This window comes from Erpetoichthys calabaricus, chromosome 1, assembly GCF_900747795.2.
Source record: "Erpetoichthys calabaricus chromosome 1, fErpCal1.3, whole genome shotgun sequence".
In the NCBI taxonomy this organism is placed as follows: Eukaryota; Metazoa; Chordata; class Cladistia; order Polypteriformes; family Polypteridae; genus Erpetoichthys; species Erpetoichthys calabaricus.
The window spans coordinates 341482993-341505698 of NC_041394.2; the positions used below are offsets into that span (position 1 = coordinate 341482993).

Below are 22706 nucleotides of genomic sequence, written 5' to 3' on the forward strand. Positions count from 1 at the left end.
TGAAAAGTATTAAACCACAAATTCGACAGATAGAACTTTATTTGTCCCCAGGGGGAAATTTGGCATTTTACAGAAGCTCTTTAAATACGCAAATACATGAGCGCTTTGAGTAGTGAGAAAAGCGCTATATAAATGTAAAGAATTGTTATTATTATTAAAGAGTTCAATTAATAAACATACACACACATACTATAGTCTGAACACATCCCAGAATGATTAAAAAAGGAAGACATTTCTGACTTTCCTATCCCAGAGAGGTGTTCATGATGCAAGTGTATTGCTGTTGGTATAAAGCAGCCCCCACAGTGTTACTTGACACATTTCTGGTGAATAATTTGTTGGCTGAAAGTCCTCAGTGTTGTTGTGTTACAGAGAGGATGTGCAGCTTTGTTCATAATGGCATTCACTTTTGTTTTAATTCTCTCCTTTGCTATGGACTCCAGGGGGTCTGGAGTGTGTCCCATAACTGAGCTTGCCTTTTTAATTAGCTTGTTGAATCAGTGGGCCTCTCTTAAAGTAATGTTACCAACCCAGCACACCACAGCATAGAAAATCACACTGACCATCTCAGAGTTATAGAAGATGTGAAGGATGTCAATTCCCGCATTAAAGGAATACAGACTCATAAGGAAGAAGAACTTGCTCTTCCCTTTCTTATATGGTTCCTCTGTGTTATGAGACCAGTTGAACCTGTCATTGATATGGATCCCCAAGTACCTGCGGGAGTGGACCATCTCCACATCCACTTCCTGAAAGGTGACAGGTCATAGAAACTCTTTGGTGCAGTGAAAGTCAATAACCAGTTCCTTGGTTTTGCTCATGTTAAGTTGCACACATTCCTTTCTTCACCATTAGCCAAACTTCTCCACTTGACTCCTCTCCTCTGTCTCATGAAACCCCATAAATGCAGAATCATCTGAGAATTTCTGTAAGTGACGTGGCCTGGTGTTATATTTACAGATGTGTGTTAGGTTTACAGAGTGAAGAGAAAAAGAGACAGGACTGTTCCTTGTGTTGCTCCAGTGTTGCTCACACAGTCCTTGAGACTCACAAACTGAGACCTGACAGATTGTCTCTTATCAAGGACAAGACTGCATCTGCCTGCATATCTCTGAGTTTACCCCTTAACAGGGATGGCTGGATGGTATTGAAGGCACTGGAGAAATCAAAAAACAGAATCCTCACAGTGCGGCCAGCTTTATCTTGGTGACATTAAGTCTTTTAGAGCAGACAGATAATTCTATCATCCACCCCAATCTTTGACCAGTAGGGAAACTGCAGTTGGGTCCAAGTGGTCTACCACAAGAGGACTCGTATAGTCCAGGACCAGCCTCTCAGAGGTCTTCATGATGTGAGACATCAGTGCCAATGGTGTGTTGTCATTAGATGAAGAGGCACCTGCTTTCTTTGGAACAGGAATAATGCAGGATATTTTCCACAGCAGTGGCACTTTCTGGAGCCCCAAAGACACACTGAACAGGTGACAGAGGACACCACAAAGTTGGTCAGCACATGCGTTAAGAGCTCAAGGACCAACTCCTTCAGGTCCCACAGCTTTTCCAGTGTGTAGCTTCCTCAGTTGTCTCCTTACTTGGTCTTCAGTTACGGACAGTCCACGCTGTCACTGGCCATTCCAGTTGACATGGTAGGAGTTAGATAGATAGATAGAGTTGTTGATGTAGTGGGGATGGTCATTGGAAGAAGATGGCAGTGGGAAGAAAAATCTATTCAGGATGTTAACTTTATCCACATCCGCCTCTAGCACTCAAGCTCTGGATTGATTGAGTCCCGTAATTATGCCCAATCCATTCCAGACATCCTTCATGTTCTTCTGAGTGAGTTTCTTTTCAATTTTAGCTTTGTAAGCTGGTGTTAATTCACTCAGCTTTTTCTTTAGCACACGCTGTACATCCTTCAGAGCCTCTTTGTCACTGAATTTGATTACTCTCGTTCAGTAGACCTTTTAGATCTTTACTATTCCAGGGCCTGTTGTTGAGAAAACAATGTCCCATCTTTGTGGCTATCATTGTGATGACCCAGAAGTTAATATATTCTGTGATGCAGTAACAGAGACCCTCAATATCATCCCCATGTGACGTGCACATCATTTACCACTTTGATAAGAAAACTCCCAACACCCTCTATGATCAAACAAACTCATCCATATGCATATGGACACAATATAACATGCCATGCAGCAGAAGGCAGATTAAAAAAAAAAAATCAGACGAACAGAAAAGGAGAAACAACTGACAGGACCACAAATACAGTGGGAAGTGTGCTGTCCTCCTGTAACAGCACCTTGTAGATTAACTTCCCCATGGATGGTTCATAAGGGGCAAACCACAAGCAGAAGATGAACGCCTCATCACAGCAGCACAAGGTGGTTCAAGGCAACAATAGATGAGAACAGAAAAACGGATAAAGGGTCAGTTTGGCCAGACGTTAGAATTCAGAAAATTCATTGTGAATATTAGATAACTGATAACATTACATCTTTAATTAGTCAAGGCAACAATAGATGAGAACAGAAAAACGGATAAAGGGTCAGTTTGGCCAGACGTTAGAATTCAGAAAATTCATTGTGAATATTAGATAACTGATAACATTACATCTTTAATTAGAATAATTAACAAAGAAAAACTAATAAGAGTAATCTTAAAAGAACAGCAAAACAAAAATGCAATAGTCAAAATGCAGAAGTCATGAGAATAGAATGGGCAAAGAGTGGGGATGAAGAGAACATGAAGGGCCTCATATGGTGTGGGACATGTATGCCACCATGAAAGCTTCAGGCAGCCAACCAGATGTTTATGAAAAGAAAATTTAGAAATAATCCCTCAACTATGAACTCACTAGTGGGATCTCCTCAAAAACCAACCAATTCTCAAAGGTGAATGAATAACAAAAGAGAGACATCTTGGAGGTGCTGCAGATTGAAAGGGATGACAAAAGCCAAAGGGCATCCAAACCATAAAGAAGATTACTCCAAATGTACAGCAAAAGAAAAATGTAGAAGGACATCAACAGAAACCCATCTCGATTGGAAATAATACTAAAGTGGCTAAACAAATACTGTACCTTTAACAAAAGCGGTAGAAACCTCATCAACGAGAGGACAAAGAAATCTGACAAGTCAAGGAAGAGCTCCTGGACTTTCATGACATGGACAACAAGTACGTGAAAATCTGAAGATGAGAGATGTTAACAAAAACGATCATTTAACAATACCAGATGTGTTTTAACGTGTTATCAGATCAGCTGTGACATGAACTCAACGCAAAAGGTACAAACTACCCTTTTTTGGTAGATGGGAGATAAGAAGAAATACCAAAAGCAGCAGTGCCACTGTTACCTGTCACCCTGTCTGTATTGTACCTCACATATTCAACCCTCATTGACTGGGACTGACTTGACTTTCACTCTTTGAGTTTATTACCTTGAGAGCTTCGTCTCATTTCCTTTAGGGACTGCAGTTAGTTAAGAAATTAAGAATCTTATATTCGCAGACCACTTGTAGCAGTCCAACAGACGTGATGACTTCAAGCTTTCACTTGGTAACCATTTACCAATTTGGCTGACGTCTTTATCCATTAACATTTCAGATACAACTGGTTGCATTTCTTCCAATTCGAGTGCCGGCGTGTAAAGTGAGTTGCTCAGGGTCACACACAATGTCAGTAGTGGGCTTTGAACCCATAAGTAAGCCTAACCACTGCACCACACTGTCTGCCTGATTTGTTTGTGTCAAAATAAGGGACTAAGAACACCAAGTATGGTGAAATACAGAATTCTAGGGTGGGCTCCGTCTCCATGCAGTCTCAAATGGGAAGGACTGTATAGTAAAATTCCCAGGAGATTGAAGTGATTTTCCTCACGTGAAAATGAAAAGGAACATTTTATGTTAAAAAGAGTTGGACAGAGAAATGAAAAATTACTAAAGAATCAGGACGAGACACTGACAACGTGGCTATTAGCTAAACCAACGGGCTTGATGGACTGAATGGTCTCCTCTTGTTTGTCCAGTCTGTCGCAAGTCACCTGCCGGAGCAGATGGCCTGCTAGTAGTTGGGGGTCTCGGGTGTAATAAGAGAGGCACAAGAGCGGCACATGTACAAAGAAAAGGAAGATTTTTATTTGACAATAACTTGTTTTAAAAAGAATTCATAGTTCTCAGTGAAAAGTGTATGGTACAAAAAAAATCTTATTGAGAGAATGGCAAAACAAAAATTTAAAAAAATAATAAAGGCACTTAACTTGATGTTAATTCAGTTCATAAACAGTTATTAGCAGTCTTAAAAAAAAAAAAAAAAAACTGGACTCTGCTTCAGCCCTTTCCATATATACAAGTCCTCGAAAACTCAGAAATCTCTCTCGGCCCTGAATGGGAAGCACACTGTGATGCTCCTCCTGCTCCTTCAAGAACATCGGCTGGCCAAGGTCTCTATAGTGCTGCCTTGTGAAACAGCTGTGGTGCTGTAGTCGCTCCACAGATGAATTTGGGAATCACTTCTCTAGTCTCTACACCTGTGGGGGGGTCTTAAACATTTTAATCTGAGGACCTAAATTAGAAAATGGGTACCACACTGGGACACCAGAAGAGGAATGTTATGATAATGACAGTGCAGTCATAAAGAGACTCATAATAATGGACACATAATAATTTTTTTTTTCCATTCAAGCATGTTTCTCACATAAATATTACTACAAGAGAAAAGTTATAAACAAACGCATTGTTAAAACAAATACTGCATTTCTCAATTTTTCAAACCTGCTCATCCTGAGCAGAGTGGTGGGGCAACTGGAGCTTCTCCCAGCAATCACGTCCTGCAAGGCAGGAACAACATCTGGACAGGATGGCAGTTCACCACAGGATGGACACACACAAACACACACACACGCCAGGGGCAAACTTGGCCTAACCTTCATGTCTCTGAACTGTGAATTTTCTGTCCACTGATGTTTTTAGATGTTTTGTTCACTTGACTTGGTCTCATGATGCTGGTGCTGACATGGGTGGTTTAATAAAGTGACCTCACCCAGTAGATGGGTCCACTACATCCTCACAGGTGGCGCAGTGGTAGTGCTGCTGCTGCTTTGCAGTAAGGAGACTGTGGAAGATTGTGGGTTCGCTTCCCGGTTCCTCCCTGTGTGGATTGCGCTTTGAGTACTGAGAAAAGCGCTATATAAATGTAATGAATTATTAATTATTATTACATCAGTTGACTGTGACAGAGAATGTCCATTTGTGGAAGAATAATTTTAGGGTAACATAGCATTCATCTTAAAGAAATATCATAAAGGGTTAATAAGTGTGGGAAACCAAATTAAGGTCAAGTGAACAACAAAATGTAGACTGAAATATAAGAATTGGTTTAGGAAAAATACTGAGATGGTCAAGTAAATAAAGAATGTACCAGAAGAAAGGCTGATGTAATATACAAAATGAACTAAAGGAGGAGGACTAAGAGATGATTAAGAAATCAGTAGATGACAATGAGAATGGACAATTGTTATATGCACAGACATTTCAAGGATGGTGTCTCATCTCAAAAGGTATAAGAAGAACCTGAATATAATATAATATACTTTTATTCTATTTAAATATATGGGTGTAAACCAACAAACCAACCAGAGTGAAATGTATGCATTGATTGACACAGTATGTAAATTCAACAGTTTATAAAATGAACCTCTAGCCTTTGTTTCTCCGACCATTCTAACTATGATATAATGGACTGCTTTTGACGAATGCTCCCTCCAAGGTATTTTGCTGAGGAGTAATTCAAAGATACAATGAACAGCTTTTCTCCAGCCTGATTACTGAATTGTCCTATTAGAGGATGTTTCTTTCTTAAATGAGATCTTAAATTTAGACCACACATCAGAGCCTTGACAGAGGTGACCAACCCCAAAAGTGACCAGTAGGGATTACGGAAATATGAGAGAAATCAGAAGGACTGGACCAACAAGTGTGAAGGGAAGAGCTCATCAAGAATGACCGATGGAGTCTTAGAAGAAGCAGTTGAGGTGGTGACTACATGGCCAAAACACAAGGGACTAAATGATAGCATACTGTATATAGTGCCTTTCAGTGAATCAAAAGAGAAATAAGTGAGGACAGAAGATGATAGAAAAGATGAAGAGTCGCACAGCATGAAGATGACAAAGTTCACTAGAGGAATAACTAGTCTGAAGTCTTAAGATGGAGACTGAAGAGCCTTGAATTAAAATGTAATGACGGACAGGGGGGGCGCCACACACTGCAACTTCAGAGGATCAGATGAGCTCAACAGGGGAAACTTTGTGCCTGGACTGATCGATTTTAAAGTTTTGCGAGTGATCCGTGTGTCTCGAGAAGATTGTGGAAATTCAAGGATGGTTACGTAGCGTCCAGTCAAGAACAAGAGCGGCGAGAATGAAGAATGGCTGATGGGTCAGAGCACCAGACCAGCAGACACAGCAATGGAGCAAATGGACTTTTGACTTGGATGGGGAGTTTGATGGTGGACATTGACAAAGGGCAATATACAGGATTTAAAAAATGGAAATATGAAAGGGACTGCTGTGTGCTCAATTAAGAAATGTATTGTAGCATTTGTGTCTTAGTAAGTAAGGTGTGTCGTGATTTAGGACACTTTCAGCGTGAATGGCTCTGCATACTAAATATGGCTTCAGTATTATTCAAGCATTCACAGATCTGTGACCGGTCTCGATTCTGGACTGAGCTGACTTGTGATCAGAGAGCGAACTGACTGAATAGAACAGAGCCTAGTATGATTTGTTTGCCAAAAAATAAAAGTAAAATAAAAATAAAATAAAGAGCAGAAAGGACTTCATATGGTGTTTATTGATTTGGAAAAGAGTTGTGATTGAGTGTCATGTCGTGGTCTGGAGGGTGCATGAGAAAGGAGGACCAGAGAAGTATGTGACAATTATCCAGGATATGTATGAGCGACTGAGGACTTGGGTTCAAAACAGTGTTGGAGTAACAGACAAGGAGATGCCATTTCAAGCCATTACCTCTTTGATTTGGCTTGTGATGGTACGGATTGGCTCCACATCCTTTAGCAGCTGCTGAACCCAGAACCATCCAAAATGTAACAAGAACACAAACAGTCAGCAAGGGCTGGTGCAATGTGGTAAGTGATTTTACTCAAAAACAATCCCAGACATGGGTTCAAGACCCAAAAGTGCATCGAAGTGCAAAATCTACAGCCAGTAAGTAAATAATCCAAAAGTTTAATGGTGCTCTATGGATGTTCACGTTCAACAATAATAAAGTCCATCTCCTGTCTAGGTGTAAGACGTGTGGACGGTTTCCCACTAGAATCAAGAAAATAAAAAGCCATGTCTGGCACCACACATCACATCCCACTGCCCCTTACAGTACGACTGGATCGCCACCTAAAGCGAAGGGGCAGCACCGGTCAATTTCCTGGCACTCAATGATTTCTTGTTTTATTTTATATCAGGTGCCTAAAACGCCAAGCGAGGCTCCGTGGGTCACGTCTGAACTCTGCTGGCTGTACGTGCAACTGCAATGCGACTTTTGTTTGACGCCTCACGTTCCCTTTATTTGATATAACGCCTTTTGAACAGTAAAGTCGGGGTTGGGGACATTCATGAATTGAATGGTCAATTCCAGTTCACTTTCTGGAATGTGAATTGTAAATGGAAATGCAGCCAGCTCAAGAGGAAAATAATTGGAAATGAAAGGAAACCGAATTAAATTCCAATCAAATCCACAAAATTCCACTTCTCAGATAATTTGTTAAAAATTATACACCAATTTATGTAAAAATCCATGTCCAAGTAGTAAAAAGTAGTAAAAAGTGTCCAGGGAACGAGTCCACATAAAAGAAAGTGGTAGGAGTGATCAGTGAAATAGATAAAAGAGATACAAAGGTAGGAAGATGAAGTCGTACACGGAGCTGCTGGAAAGACTGCCACTCGCGGCGGCGCCTGAGTCAATACTTTAGGATAAATAGATAAATAAATAAAAAGCCTACATCAGTATGACAATACAAAACATTAGGGATGCTTCAATCAATTGACCACCAATCAAAATTGGCCGAGAAAAGCAGTTTACAAGTTTGATTGGAAAAAGATAAAAATTTGAAATTGCTGCTTAGTAAACAACAGGCATGTTAGCTTAACAGCACAATGTGTCTTTCACTTGTAAACTTGGTTAGCTTGCTAGCCTTTTGTCTTTTTGATGAACTTCTTATGAACATTTGATACACTTGAAGTATTTCAAAAAAAAACTGTACTGTTTATTAATTGCGATTGTCATACAGTATACATTTTGGGAAGAAACAAGTGCAGCATTATTAAAATGGTAGTCGATCGGTTTTAAGACAGACCAAGGGTTTTTAAGTAATCAACAGAAGTTGGTACACCTGTGCAAATTGTTTGCTTCAATTTACAAGGCTCAATTTACTTTAATTGCTGCAGAACATCTGTATGTTGTAACCTATTAATTGTGCCCTGAGGACCCATTTGTAATATTCTAAAATTTCCTTCTTTTCCAGTATTTGCTAACATAAATTTTAAACACAGAAACCCCAATCCCAAGGTGTCCACAGCATAGACATAGAATTACTAGACGCCTCATGACCAGCAGCACTGTACGTCAACGTCGCCACCATATTGCATGTGGCACTGCTGTGGATTGAAGTAATGGATAAAGATGCCTCACGCGTGTGCTGCTTGGGATTGTACAAACCACTGTACGCTCCAAACCAGATCACAGGGATTACATTTCATAGGTAAAGCTGAACAATTGTTTTGGTTAAATTTGGCCATTAGAAAATCCCATTTTATAATCTTAACTTTAGCTATGCCAGGCTAAGATAGCAAAGCTATCTGGCTAAACGTATTTAGTCACTAACTATGTAGATTGTTGTTAGCTGTTAACATTTCTCAAACTTTGAAAGTTTCCCCAAGAAATCCACCTCAGGAAGCAGTGGGAGGTAGCCCTTAGACGGGATTTTGAGAAAGCTGTCCTGTGATGTGTGCCGTGCTAGTTTGGTAACAGATGCTGTACCGGCATCATATGATCAAAGTTACCATTTGCTCACATTAAAAAACAAAGGAGGTTTGATGATTCCTTCTGAGGGTACAGTCAAGGTGGTCAAAGTAGCTGAGCGTGTTATCTGACAGTCAACATTAAGGCAAGCTGTCAGTGTATCTGTGATCAATCAGTTTGTTTGGGCTGAGATTGGTTCAGATGATGTGTTTTTTCACAAGGAGCACAGAAACAGTTTGAAATTGACGACCATCATTTTATGCTCACGTCTTTAATTGTGTCTGTCTTCCACAAACTAAGGCTGCACCATATTGCCAGACTGAATACTCTCAAATTACAGAGTGGCAACACACGGAAAAAGCTATGTAAGGCAGATCCTATAATGTATATATTTAAGTAACCACGTGTGTGTGTGTGTGAGTGTGAGAGACAGAGAGAGAGATTGAGAAAGGAATGAGTGAAAATTTTTCAGAAATTATTAAGCCAATTTGTATACAATAAAATTGTTTATTTTTGTCATTGAGTGTATCATTTCACTGTTAAAAGAAAGACAAACAAAGATTACTGTCAGTAACAGTGCAAAATTCACAACTGGTATGCCAGTTTGAAAAGATAAGTTTTGAGGGTAGTTTTAAAATGTGTTATTGAATCAAGCTGACGTATATGAGAGGGAAGAGAATTCCTGAGTTGAGGAGCACAATGAGAAACGCTCGAGCTCCCATTGAACTGAGTTTGATGTGCGGTACTGAAAGTCGAGCTGCAGATGAGGATCTGAGTGAGCGAGAGGAGTGTAAGTCTGGAGGAGATCAGTGAGGATGTGGAGAGCTTTAAATGTTCACAGCAGTATTGTGTATTGTATTCTGTAGTGAACAGGGAGCCAGTGAAGTTGAGAGAGAAGAGGTGTAATATGTTCAGTGGATTTAGAACAGCAGGGGCCTCATGTATAAACGGTGCGTACGCACAGAAATGTTGCGTACGAACCTTTCCACGCTCAAATCGCGATGTATAAAACCTAAACTTGGCATAAAGCCACGCACATTTCCACGGTAACTCATTCCTTGGCGTACGCAATTTCTCCGCTTGGTTTTGCAGACTGGCGGCACCCAGCGTCAAAGCAGTGCTACTGTTCCTGTGTGGTTACTCTTTCTTAGATCCACATCCACGGCGGCGGCTTTATCAAATACACTGAAATTAACCGCATATCGTTCATAAATTTAATGCATCTGATTGTAATTAACCTGTAACAATATAATGGTCCACAGAATGGTCAAACTGCTGTTCCTGTGTGCTCATCCTTTCTTTCTTAGCTCCACATTCCTGACGCGGCTTTATAAATACACTGAAACTAACTGCATATTGTTTATTAGTGTAATGCATCTGATTGTAATTAACCTGTAGCAATATAATGGTCCAGGGAATAGCCATAGTATTCCAAATACCATAACTGCTTTAGCGTTGTTACGCTCACTGCATCTTGTTCTTCTTTTTGCTGTTCCCGTTAAGGGTTGCCACTGTGGATCATCTTTTTCCATATTACTCTCACTGCACCACTCGGAGTATTTATATCACTGTATCTGAGTGTGAATCACAGAAGCAGATGATCGGAAAGAGAATTATCGGTATACAGTTTCAAGTACACACTACCTCAACCATGGCAAAAAGCGTCAAAGCCTTTCCTGTACGGACCTCGCGTTTCAGAAACAGTTTCATCCCAATAACTATAAACGCACTCAATCAGTCCATCAAGTGCTCCTTGTAGAACTGTTTGTACTTATAAGTACAATCACCTCACTGTAAACTTACACTACAGTTATAATATTGCACAACCTGCGCTACTTTATAAAGCGCGTATGATGACAATATCATTTTTAAGATGAAATGCAGCAAAATATGTTGCTTATAGTATACAGATAAAACTTTAACTTCATTTAAATAATCTGTATTGTTAATAATTAAACATGTGAGGACACGGTGCCGCAGCGCTAGCTAGTTCAAGGATAGCTCCTGCCTTGCGCTGTATTATTTCTAGTGCTGACGCGACACTGGAAGGATAGACGAATAGAATAATTAAACATGTACTATGAAGATATTTCAATGTTCCTTAAAAGTTTTGAAGAATCGGCGTTCTAAGCTTACAAATGGCTTAACGTCTATTACAGAACTGATTGTGTGGTGATTGGAGAAAGAAAAGTATGGACAGGAATTGGAGGTTAGTACGTTTGAAAGAGACAGTACTTCTGTAATAAATTATTTCATCGAAGGTCGCACATGGTGCAGCAAGCCTCTTGCGAGAGATATGAACAATCACTGCGCCACCGTGTTCCCATGTTTAATAACATGCTTTCATTCCTATCATCATGAAAATGATATCACGTATACATCTCAGTATTTTAATTATTCAGAGAGCTGTAATATCTCGAATGTAATGGAGTATGTGTCCCGTCGGAGAAAGAGAAAGAACGGAAGCACGTAGTGATTCACACACATAGAGCACATAGAAGATCAAATACAGAACAAAGCATTTAACGTGCTACTTGAGAAACTAGTAAAATAAACGATTTTAAGATGAAGTTTATGATGTTCTACTTTAATGGCAAAATAAACTACGTGATTAAAGTGGAAATTTCGAGATTAAAGTTGACATTTCGTGCTTTTTTCCCACTGTGTGCCTATGTTTTTTGTTTGTACCCTAATAAGCTTTCATATGACACTCAGACGGTGGGCTACAACTTGCCTTTTCACGCCGACTTTGATATGTGATTTCTTTTTTATTTCGGGCAATGTGCGACTTTGTGAAGTTGAGCCTTCGAGTTTCTCCGACACTCTGTCACTCGATCAGCTTCCTTTTGCTGATTATACCACTGTTTAAACCAACAAATAGTACGTTTTTCCTTTGCCTCCACTTGGTATTCGCTGAAATTCTTATATTTTCTCCCGTGCTTTTCCCATTGTCTTTTCACAGAAGGCTATTTATATTGATTTGCATATTCAAAGAGGCGTAATTCTGGGAGGAGTTGGGGTGGGACAGAAGGCGCGTGCACGTGCGTTACTTTTCACACTGATCGGGATTTATGTAGTGGAAGAACGTGAAAGTATGCGTGCGCACAGATTCCTGCATCTGGATTTTTCTGTGCGTACGCACAATCCCGCTTTTGTGCTTACGCCATGTTATAGTGTGAGTTCTACGCACGGCGTTATACATGAGGCCCCAGGTTATTATCCTGGCAGCAGAATTTTGAAGAAGTTGTAAGCGATGGATAAGTTTTTATAGGATGCCAGATAGAATAGCATTACAGTAATCTATATGTGAGGTGACTCGGGCATTAACCAATACTTCAGTACTGTGTTGCGTAAGAACAGGACAAAGTCTAGAAATGTTTTGGAGATGGTGAAGGCAGTCCGAGAAATGTTACTTATATGGGAGGAATTATTTAATAATAACAATTATTATTATTATTATTTAATAATTGTCATTATTAGTGTATGAATGGATATAAATTATTTCATTTAAACGATTCACCAAGATCTGTTGTATGTAAGCGATACTGTTTTAAACGTTATTGTTTTTTCATCAGAAAACCCGGTTTCCACATTTACCTGTATTAGTTTAAATGGCACTTTTGCCACTCGCAATATGGTGTACGTGCTGATGTACCGCGTCGACTGGGCAACACAGTGAATGCGGCGTCTATCTATATATGTCTATGGTCCGCAATGCGCAGACCTCAGACTAGTAATGCTGCTTGTGTGCTGGCACCAGATTGGAGGAGCAACTGCTTCTCAGAAACTCTGCCGTTATTTGCAGTAGCGTGTGACACTTGGTGTCGGGAGCATGTGCCATTAACCTTTCATAAGCACCGCCCCTATTGGATTGACAGGTTCCATCTACAATCACCATTCAGAATTTTTAGGTGCAGGCGCCTTGTTTTGCCCCTTGAAATTTTACCGAAATAATCATTGAACAATATCTTTAGCAATGTATTTAAAGTCATCTTCTTGTTGTTGTTGCTGGATTATTATCTATATGGTGACCTGTACTATTTGACCACTTTTTGCAATATCTATAGGGCAGCTGCTGTTGCACTGACAAAGACTTTATGACCCTGATTTCTGTTTTCGTCTAATTGCAGGTATAATTATGTAGCAGAACGACTCCCTCTTGCTCATTTTTTATTCTTGATCTCCATTGCTTTTGGTACTTGCACCGTTGAATCATTATTATATATGTATTATCACTTGCTTTGCAAGTTGCCTTGGATAAAGGGGTATGATAATCTTAATACATAATTCGCCAGCCTCCTCACTCACTCACTCACTCACTCATGTCCGTCCGAAGCCGAATGCGCAGTCGCCTTCTGTGCAGCTGCCAGAAAAACCTTACAAGACTGACATCGCGGCAGGCGGCGGATTTACGGCTGCGAAAATTCAAAGAGAAAGGCGACTTCGACCGACATCCAACCCCAACATCGCGGCAGGCGGTGGATTTACGACCGCAAAAATTCAAAGAGAAAGGCGACTTTGATTAAAGCTCTAGAGGCCTGAAAGGCGATTTCGACTACAGCTTCAGGCCTAATTACGCATTCTGATTCAATTACGCATTCATTCAATACACCTATATCAGGTTTGTGGCGCTTATACTTATTACTATTCCACTCATGCCCATTTCATCTTACTTTGTCGAAATGGGCTCTTTGTCTAGTATACATAATATTTATGACGGGTCGGCGCCCATGCACATCGCTTTGTATGCATACTGCTTATGTCGTTTTGTAATATTTTGTTAATTTCTGGAATCTTTTTAGGGTGTCAGTCACAATGTCTGTTAAACGTCACTTGAGTTCATACCGCGAGTGTTTTGTTAGAAGGGCAGGCAGTCTGAAACAGCCAAAGTATCCAGAGAAGCGTGCCAGAGGGGTGACACCGCTGAGTTTTGTTTTGAATTCAATTTCATATTTTACATTTCATTGTTTATAATATAATTTTCATATGATATAGTATTTTACGGTTTTATTTTATTTCTGAAAATATTTAACATTTTTTGTCCGATGTTCAGAGACTGTCCTGTTTAGCGAAGACTGTCCATCAATACGTATCGCAAATGAATGAAGGGTATCATCTCATGTCTGATACGAATATATGTTGGCTGGGGCGACTGGGCAGCAAAAGCGTACCTTGCCTCATGTGGCATTTTGAAAAGTACTGTGATCGCTGCGCTCACTCCATTTCTGATGCTAACTGTTGCTGACTTGGCACTCATATTATTTAACATGCCAGACCTGCTGTCGGATTACACTACACTCTTATAAAAACTGGTTCTGTGATGGCATTTTACTGGGTTGTGTGATTCTGCTTACAACTGTTGCTTCACAAAGAAGCATTTAATTTTTGATGGGTTCTCTGCATATGAAGTTGGTTTGGGATTTGTAAAGAATCCTAATATGTAATAAGGTGCCACATGAGAGTTTGGGTATCAGACTAAAAGAATGAAGTGTTCAGGGTGTTGTGTATAGATGTGTTTGAGCCAATTTTGTACCCAGGAAGCAGAAGGTGATGATGAGAGGAATCTCATCAGAACTGGCCGATGTTAAGAGTGGTGACCAGCAGGGGTCAGTGTTCGGACCGCTGCTGTTTTTAATATATACAGTATAAACGATTTGGACAGCAATATAAGTAACAAGCTGGTTAAATTTGCAGATGATACCAAGATAGGCATATTGGCAGATAATCTGGAATCTGTTGAATCATCACAGAGGGACTTGACCAGCATACGGGCTTGGGCAGATTTGTGGCAGATGAAATTTAATGTCAGTTAATGTAAAGAATTACACATAGGAAGTAAAAATGTGAGGTTTGAATACACAATTGGAGGTCTGAACATCGAAAGTTCATCTTTTGAGAAGTTGTAGTGGACTCAACACTTTCAACTGCCAGACAGTGTTTAGAAGCCATTAAGAAGGCTAACAGAATGTCAGGTTATATAGCGCCATGATATGAGGAGTACAAGTCACAGGAGGTTCTACTCGAGCTTTATAACACACTGGTGAGGCCTCATCTGGAGTCCTGTCTGCAGTTTTTGGTCTCCAGGCTACAAAAAAGACACCACAGCACTAGAAAACTGTAGGCTGAGTCCAGGGCTACAGGGGATGAGTTATGAAGAAAAGATTAAAAGAGCTGAGCCTTTACAGTTTAAGAAAAAGAAGATTAAGAGGAGACCTGATTGAAGTGTTTAAAATCTGTGGAATAATAAAATTTGAATCAGTGTATTAAAATAATAATTTGAACAAAGAATCTTGGGCTGAGGGCTTTTAACCTAGTCTAAGGGAGGGGAAGAAGATTTTGGGACTACGCCTTAGTGCAATGAATATTTTGTATTTGGATAAACAAGTCTAAAACGTCTTGGTGATTACTATCTGTGTGCATTTGGGTGGATGGAAAATATATTATTTAACCCAGCCGATGCTAAGAAAATGTATATGTATATGTATTTGCAAGTATAAGAGTTCTGTGTGTTAACCATATGAATGCATTAAGATTGTGATGAAGGAAAGTTAAGGTTATTAAGCATTAGAGCCTAAATTTATAAAGTAGCCACAAGATGAATAAATGAAATAAATAAAGGTTGGGTCAGCTTTTGGGAGACAACACCCTGTCCTAGTTAGTGAAAGAAGAAGTTACTCTGCCAATAAGGAAGGGCTGCTTGTGAAGCTTCAAATATAAGATAAGCTTTGCGTACGTGATTGAGAAAATATAAAAGCCTGCTGTGAAAACCGAGCAGTGTGTGTGACGTGATACTGTCAGTGATTTGCTGACAGGCTCTGTACAGACCTCTGCTTACCAAGAAGAAAAGATTTCTATTTGTTCAAGACAGTGTCTGCCTGCTGTTGTCTCGAACCGAACCTTCGACCACAAATCATGATGGGAATTAGTACAGTGGATCGAGACTGTGACTTTACAATGAGTTCTTCAAGAAAACAAGGACACAGTTGGAAACAGGTTATGGGTAAATATTGCACAATCATTAGGAAGTTTTACTTTACACAGAGAACCATAGACAAGTGGAATAAGTAACCAAGTAGTGTGGTTGACAGCAGGACTTTTGGGACTTTTCAAAACTAGACTTGATCTTATTTTAGAAGAATGAAGTGGAGAGGACTAGCGAGCTTTGTTGGACTGAATGCCTGTTCTTTTCTCAATTGTTCTAATTGTCTAATGTTCCAGTATGGGCAAAGCAAATCTGCAGTTTCTAGTAGTAGGCTACCTAGCAGGATACAACTGACCAAGAAAAGCTAAACTGAGGCTCAGCCTGTGGCAGGAGTCCTTTTACAATCATGAACCCCTTGGCATTTTACAGAACAGATCTTTTATCATCTATTCATGGTTATTTATGGACCTTGTTATGGACACAGATAAATCAAAGTTATTTTGGATGGTTCGTCTATGGAACTGTTCAGAAGATACCTTCTACAACCTTTATTTTTAAGAGTGTATTACATGTTGGGTTTTTAGGATATTATCACATCAGGCGCAACAACCCCACCCCGAACTCTGCCCAAATGCCCACTTGCTGTTTCTGTCGGGGGCCGGAGCTTGTTTGCAATTTGAGCAGAGTAGAGGCACTATATAAATAAAATGTGTTTTTAACATGTTAAATGAGGAATGTTATGCCATCTACTGGTGAATAAATGCAACTACCATCAAAGCGGAAAAGAAATACGCAACAAAAAAGCAGCAGTGTGAAATAAAGGTCCTCAATGGATGCCCTGTTATCAGGGCCGGATTCTCCTATAGGCTAACTAGGCTTCAGCCTAGGGCCTCAAGATCAAGAGGGGCCTACATTCAAATTGTTAGCAAAATTAAAATTACACTATTCTAAAAACAGTGAACACTAAAACACTGAACCGAAAATAAGGAGAAATTCTACGCATATGACTAATAAACAAACATAAAAATGTATTGGTTAATCACAGTAATGATGTATTTTATTATCTCTCATGTAATTTACAAACTTAAAAATGGAAGGTGAAAGGGCCTCATAAGTGGAATAGCCTAGGGCCTCTTTTCATATAAATCCGGCCCTGCCTGTTATACCAGCTGTCACGGCCTCAGAACAAAGTGTGCCAATGAATGTGGCAGAGGTGCCAATTGCAGACTTATGTACAAAAAGACGAGCGTGCAGGATTGTTGAATGGCCATTCTGGTGATAGATCATGGTTGCAAGTTATGTCGACTGCTCAGCATTCTCAAAAGTGGGCACAGTGCCCTAACCGAATAGTGGTCTGTGCCAGTGTAATGTCGCCATCAGTCAGGATGTCAGTGTACGCAAGTGTAGAAATGCAGTGCGCTCGCTCTCTCTCTCGCTCTCTGCCACCGTCTGCCCACATCAGCTCCTGTCACATCGCGTCTCCGGCACTGAGCTGTACCGAATTAACATCATGGCAGGTTAATTTAGCGTGCAGCCACAAGAGCTTGGCAGTCTGATCACGTCAGCTCTGAGCCCTGCGCTCGGTGAGTATCACTGGCTGGGAAAGAACAGAGACGAGGAGAAGGAGGAGGAAGGAGGCGATCGAGCAGCCAAGTCGACAGAGCAGCCGCTTTTTGAATTCCCCCCATGGTGCGCCAGCCACCTGGGATCTGACTTGTCGATCTGTGAGACGCGAAAGTGTCCTGCCTGTGAAGCATGCAGAAATCCCGTACGAATGAAGACAGCCACTGGATATCAAAAGAAAATCATATTCTCTGACATCCAACAACTGAACACGTTAGGTTAATTTGGGATTTCTGTATCAGCGCCCCCTTACCAGTGAGCGGCGCCCCGCCATTTAGGGTTGGATTCTGCTTTGTGTCAGGTGCTACTGGGATAGGCTAAGCAGTTGGGATAAGCTAAGCAGGTTTGAGAATCTGAAGTTGTTTAAGAAGTCACTTTTCTTTGGGGTAGGGTCTTTCTGTCAGGTGATATAGTTACTTTCACGTCCACTATAGAATTTTTTTTGCATTAACCCCTTAATAGTCCGTTCTGCACCCATTCATTGTGTTGTCATTTGTACCTTCTTAACTTTTGTGCTTCAGCAACAATGTTTTGAGGTTAACGTTTGCCATTGTAAAGATAAGGTCTTCATATTGTGATGTGCGAGTCCCTGTCTTGCACCCCAAAACATGAGGCTGAGTCTCAGTACTTTAGCTAAACCAGCTTTATTCAGCTTGAAACAGGAACAGCATGGTTATTTATTGTAGCGGGATCTACCACCCTCTTATACACAGGCACAGCAGTCAGGCAGGGTCGTAGCCAAGTTATACTGTTATCTGCATTTATAATGTTCGTTGCGTCACCCATTGACGACAGGCTAGTGTGACCACGGGTGGTTCGGATTTGCTTTTGTGATGAGCCACTGCAGCACTGGGAGCCTGCGGTTGCCCTGGCAACTGATAGGCGGTCTTCTACAAACGTTGCGATTGCGCTTCAGGACATTCTTCAGCATGTTGTCCTGTTAGGGGGAGTCCCACAAGAGTTTTAGAAACCTTACAATATGTTAATATGGAATACTGCAGTTTCAACTATTGGAATTTTACTTGAACATTTCATGACCTCAACTCTTCAACTGAGCCATTAATTAGTGTGTTCTGTTGTGGTGTGACCAGCATCACCATCCATTTGACTGTCACACGCATTGATGTCTTCTCTTTATATCAAGATGTTTCAAAGTTGCTATCACCATCACCTGCCCTATTGGTGAGGCAGGGTGGTTGAACACCTTTTGATCGGCGGAGATGTTCAGCCACTATGATTTATTTTTGATCATTTTCCTGCTAAGAATGTAGTTTTGCCTTGATGAGATTTAGTATGTCTCTTGTGCAATGAAGCCCGCTACATGAAAGTATTCATCAAGACTTGAGTAGTTAGGTGGGTGACAATTGACTCCTTCCATGTCTAATTTACTCCTTACGGCTTTTGTCAGGGGACTAATTTCTCAACAATGGATTAGTTTGCCAACTTCTCAAGACAGGAATGAACCTCACTCTTGAGTCCCAAAAAACGCTTGTTTTTCTGGAGTGATTTTTCCACAGTGAATTCTAGTGTGTCTCTGAAGATCACCATCATCATAGAATTTTCTGCCACATTCCAAACAGCAACATGGCTTCTCTCCAATGTGAATTCTAGTGTGGCTCTGAAGATTTGCCCTGTTACGGAAATTTTTGCCACATTCCAAACAGGAAAATGGCTTCTCTCCTGTGTGAGTTTTATTGTGGGTTCGAAGATTACTCCTGTCACAAAATTGTTTGCCACATTCCAAACAAGAAAATGGCTTCTCTCCTGTGTGAATTCTAGTGTGGGTCTGAAGAGTACTCCGGTCAGAGAATTGTTTGCCACAGTCCAAACAAGAAAATGGCTTCTCTCCTGTGTGAATTCTTTTGTGTCTCCAAAGACCACTCCTATAATGGAATTGTTTGCCACATTCAGAACAGGAATATGGCTTCTCTCCTGTGTGAATTGTAGAGTGATTCTGAAGAGCCCCCCTTTCACGGAATTGCTTCCCACATTCAGAACAGCAATATGGCTTCTTCTCTCCTGTGTGAATTCTTGAGTGGGTCCAAAGGCCACTCCTGTAATAGAAACGTTTGTCACATTCAGAACAGCAATATAGTTTCTCTACTGTGTGAATTGTAGTGTAGTTCTGCATGTCTTCTTTTTCATGGAATTTTGCGCTACATTCAGACTCTCCTGTGTGAACTGTAATGTGATTCTGAAGATCCTTCCTTTCATTGAACTGCTTGCCACACACTGAGCAGCAATATGGCTTCTCACCCATGTGAATTCTTTTGTGGGTCCAAAGGCCACTCCTGTACGAGAATCGTTTACCACATTCTAAACAGCAATATGGCTTCTCACCAGTGTGAATTATTTTGTGGCTCTGAAGATGACTACTGTAACGAAATTGTTTGCCACATTCCAAACAGCAATACGGCTTCTCTCCAGTGTGAATTATTTTGTGGCTCTGAAGATGACTACTATAACGGAATCGTTTGTCACATTGAGAACAGCAATATGGCTTCTCTCCTGTGTGAATTGCAGAATGTTTCTGAAGATTCCTCTTTTCACGGAATTGTTTGCCACACTGTGGACAGCAATATGGCAGATTCTTCTCTGTGTGAATTTTTTTATGGGTCCAGAGGCCACTCCTGTAGCAGAATCGTTTGCCACATTCAGAACAGCAATATGACTTCTCTCCTGTGTGAACTGTAGTGTGGTTCTGCAGATCTCTCCTTTCACGGAATTGTTTGCCACATTCAGAACAGCAATACGGCTTTTCTCCTGTGTGAATTCTCATGTGGCTCTGAAGATGACTGCTATTGGAGAATCGTTTGCCACATTCAGAACAGCCATATGGCTTCTCTCCTGTGTGAAATCTCATGTGGCTCTGAAGATGACTTCTGTAGGAAAATTGCTTTCCACATTCAGAACAGCAGTGGGGTTTGTTTCCTGTATGAAGTTTAAAAAGGCAAAATATATTTTCAACCCAATGTCCTATTATTGACATTAAATAACATTAGTTAAAATTATGAACAATCTTTCATACAAATAAACGATCATAAGACTTGCACATGGAAAGTGTGTGAACTTCATAATTTTGACTTCTGTGTTACAACTACAAATCACATGAGAACAATCACAAGATACATAAAGTTTAAATTGTAAACTAAACAGTTTAAACCTTTCATTACAAGACCTCTGCTGTAAATTCTTAGTGTCACCCTCTACTTTTTACTTTTACCTTCAGCTAAGGTCATTCCTCAAAGGCAGCAGCATCTCCTTGTCCTCTTCTATCCCATTACATTCCTTTCTACTGCCATGTTTAAAATCTATGCCAGTAGAGATGGGATTCAGTTTTGAACACAGTCAAACATTTTTACAAAAATCTCAATTATCATTTTGTCCAATATAAAAATATATAAAAAGATATATGACTGATGCACATGTATAGTCAGGACTTATTTATGCTTTTCAAATCTTTTCAAATTTGGTTTGTATTAATACTTATTTCACATCATTTTTGTGTTTATGTATGTAACTGATGTCTGCTTTAATTATTTCTGTCAAAGCTTTATAGCTGGAAACTTCAAGCACTCCAACCAAGTCTGTACCCAGTGAAAAGTCGTACACAAAAATAAATCAAATGGATCTAAAATGGGAAATGAACAAATTCACTTCACTCTGCTATTAACAGATGTCGCTCACTCCCATTGATGTGCACTCTTTCTCATTAATCAAAAACTTAGGTGGCTGACATTTTTTTGATTCATTTCATTCACATCAGGAAATTCTCTTGCTAACATTACAGTGAAGCCTCTTTCTTCAACTTGACAGCTTCCCTTACTGCTAAACCTGCTATCTTGATAGGCACCAATGAGCATCTGGCCAGAGCTCTTAGCGGTTGTCTCTAAGCTGAGGTTTTGAATGGGGTCTTTTCAGACTCTGTGCCCCTGATGCCTGCCAAGATGCAGTAGAAGCTCATCTGGAGACATACTCAATCTGAACAGAAGCTTTCACTGTCTGTGTGGGTCATCCATTTGAACTGGCTCAGCACTAAGTGGTGATCAGTTGACAGCTCACTTCTTCTCTTAAACCAAATGATGAGAACAAGTGGCCCTCAGAGTAGATTAAGAAACCACAGTCAATCAATGACCATTGGCCCAAGGTGTTCTGGTAAACTCATGATAAATCTTGTGATCAAATATGGTATTTGGTGAAGAGAAACATCCACCAGCAAGGAAATCCAATAGCAATTCATCACTTGGGCTCAAATCATACAGGTCATTTCTTTCACTCACATCCCTCCATGTAGCTCTATCTTTCCCTACATGACTGTTGAAGTCCCTTAGTTAGTCTACAGAGTTTGTAGATGGTACTCTGAATCCAAAGTCTCTAAAGAGACCACATACTCAGAAAAGTTGTTGGGTACACACATACAAATATGTTGAAAGTTCTCTGCTATGCAATGTGAAATATTGCTGAGGTGACTTTCTAATCTTCTGGAAGAAACTCAAAGTGAAGACATTCAAGTTCAGGTCTTCTGAGTTCCCACACAATCATTTAAAATGTCTTCGATGAGGTAAAATGAGATCACCCTTGACTGCAAAAATTTCAATTCTATTGCCAATGCTGTGTGTACAGCAGAGACGTAGGTAGCATTGTGTGTGTGTCTGGTATTATTTGATCCATCCCACTCTTGTTCTTAAAAAAAACTGTCACTGCACTCAACACTCATCCTTCACTTTGTGATCCTGCATGGGGACTCCACATATTAGAACATTAGAACACTCTAGATGAGAACAGGCCATGCAGCTCAACAAAGCTTCCCAGTCCTATTCACTTAATTCTTCTAAATAAACATCAAGTCGAGTTTTGAAAGTTCCTAAAGTCTTACTGTCTACTACACTACTTGGTTGCTTATTCCAAGTGTCTATTGTTCTTTTTGTAAAGAAAAATTTACTAATGTTTGTGCAAACTTTACCCTTAACAAGTTTCTAATTGTGTCCCCATGTTCTTGATGAACTCATTTTAAAATAACAGACTCTATCCACTGGACTAATTCCCTTCATAATTTTAAACACTTCAATCATGTCACCTCTTAATCTTCGTTGGCTTAAACTGTGAAGGCTCAGCTCTTTTAATCTTTCC

At 40.2% G+C, this 22706-nt stretch overlaps 1 protein-coding gene across 2 annotated transcripts in view; it reads right to left on the reverse strand.

The window, feature by feature from the left end:
- Nucleotides 1-18902: 18902 nt before the first annotated feature.
- The window catches only part of LOC114665113 (gastrula zinc finger protein XlCGF26.1-like), a 131134-nt gene continuing 127330 nt past the window's right edge, over nt 18903-22706 (reverse strand). For both annotated transcript variants that reach the window (XM_051925570.1, XM_051925574.1), the window contains exon 2: nt 18903-20507. In XM_051925570.1, coding sequence (XP_051781530.1) covers nt 19042-20507 — 1466 coding nt within the window. In that variant the 3' untranslated portion in view covers nt 18903-19041. The remainder of the gene's footprint in view (nt 20508-22706) is intronic.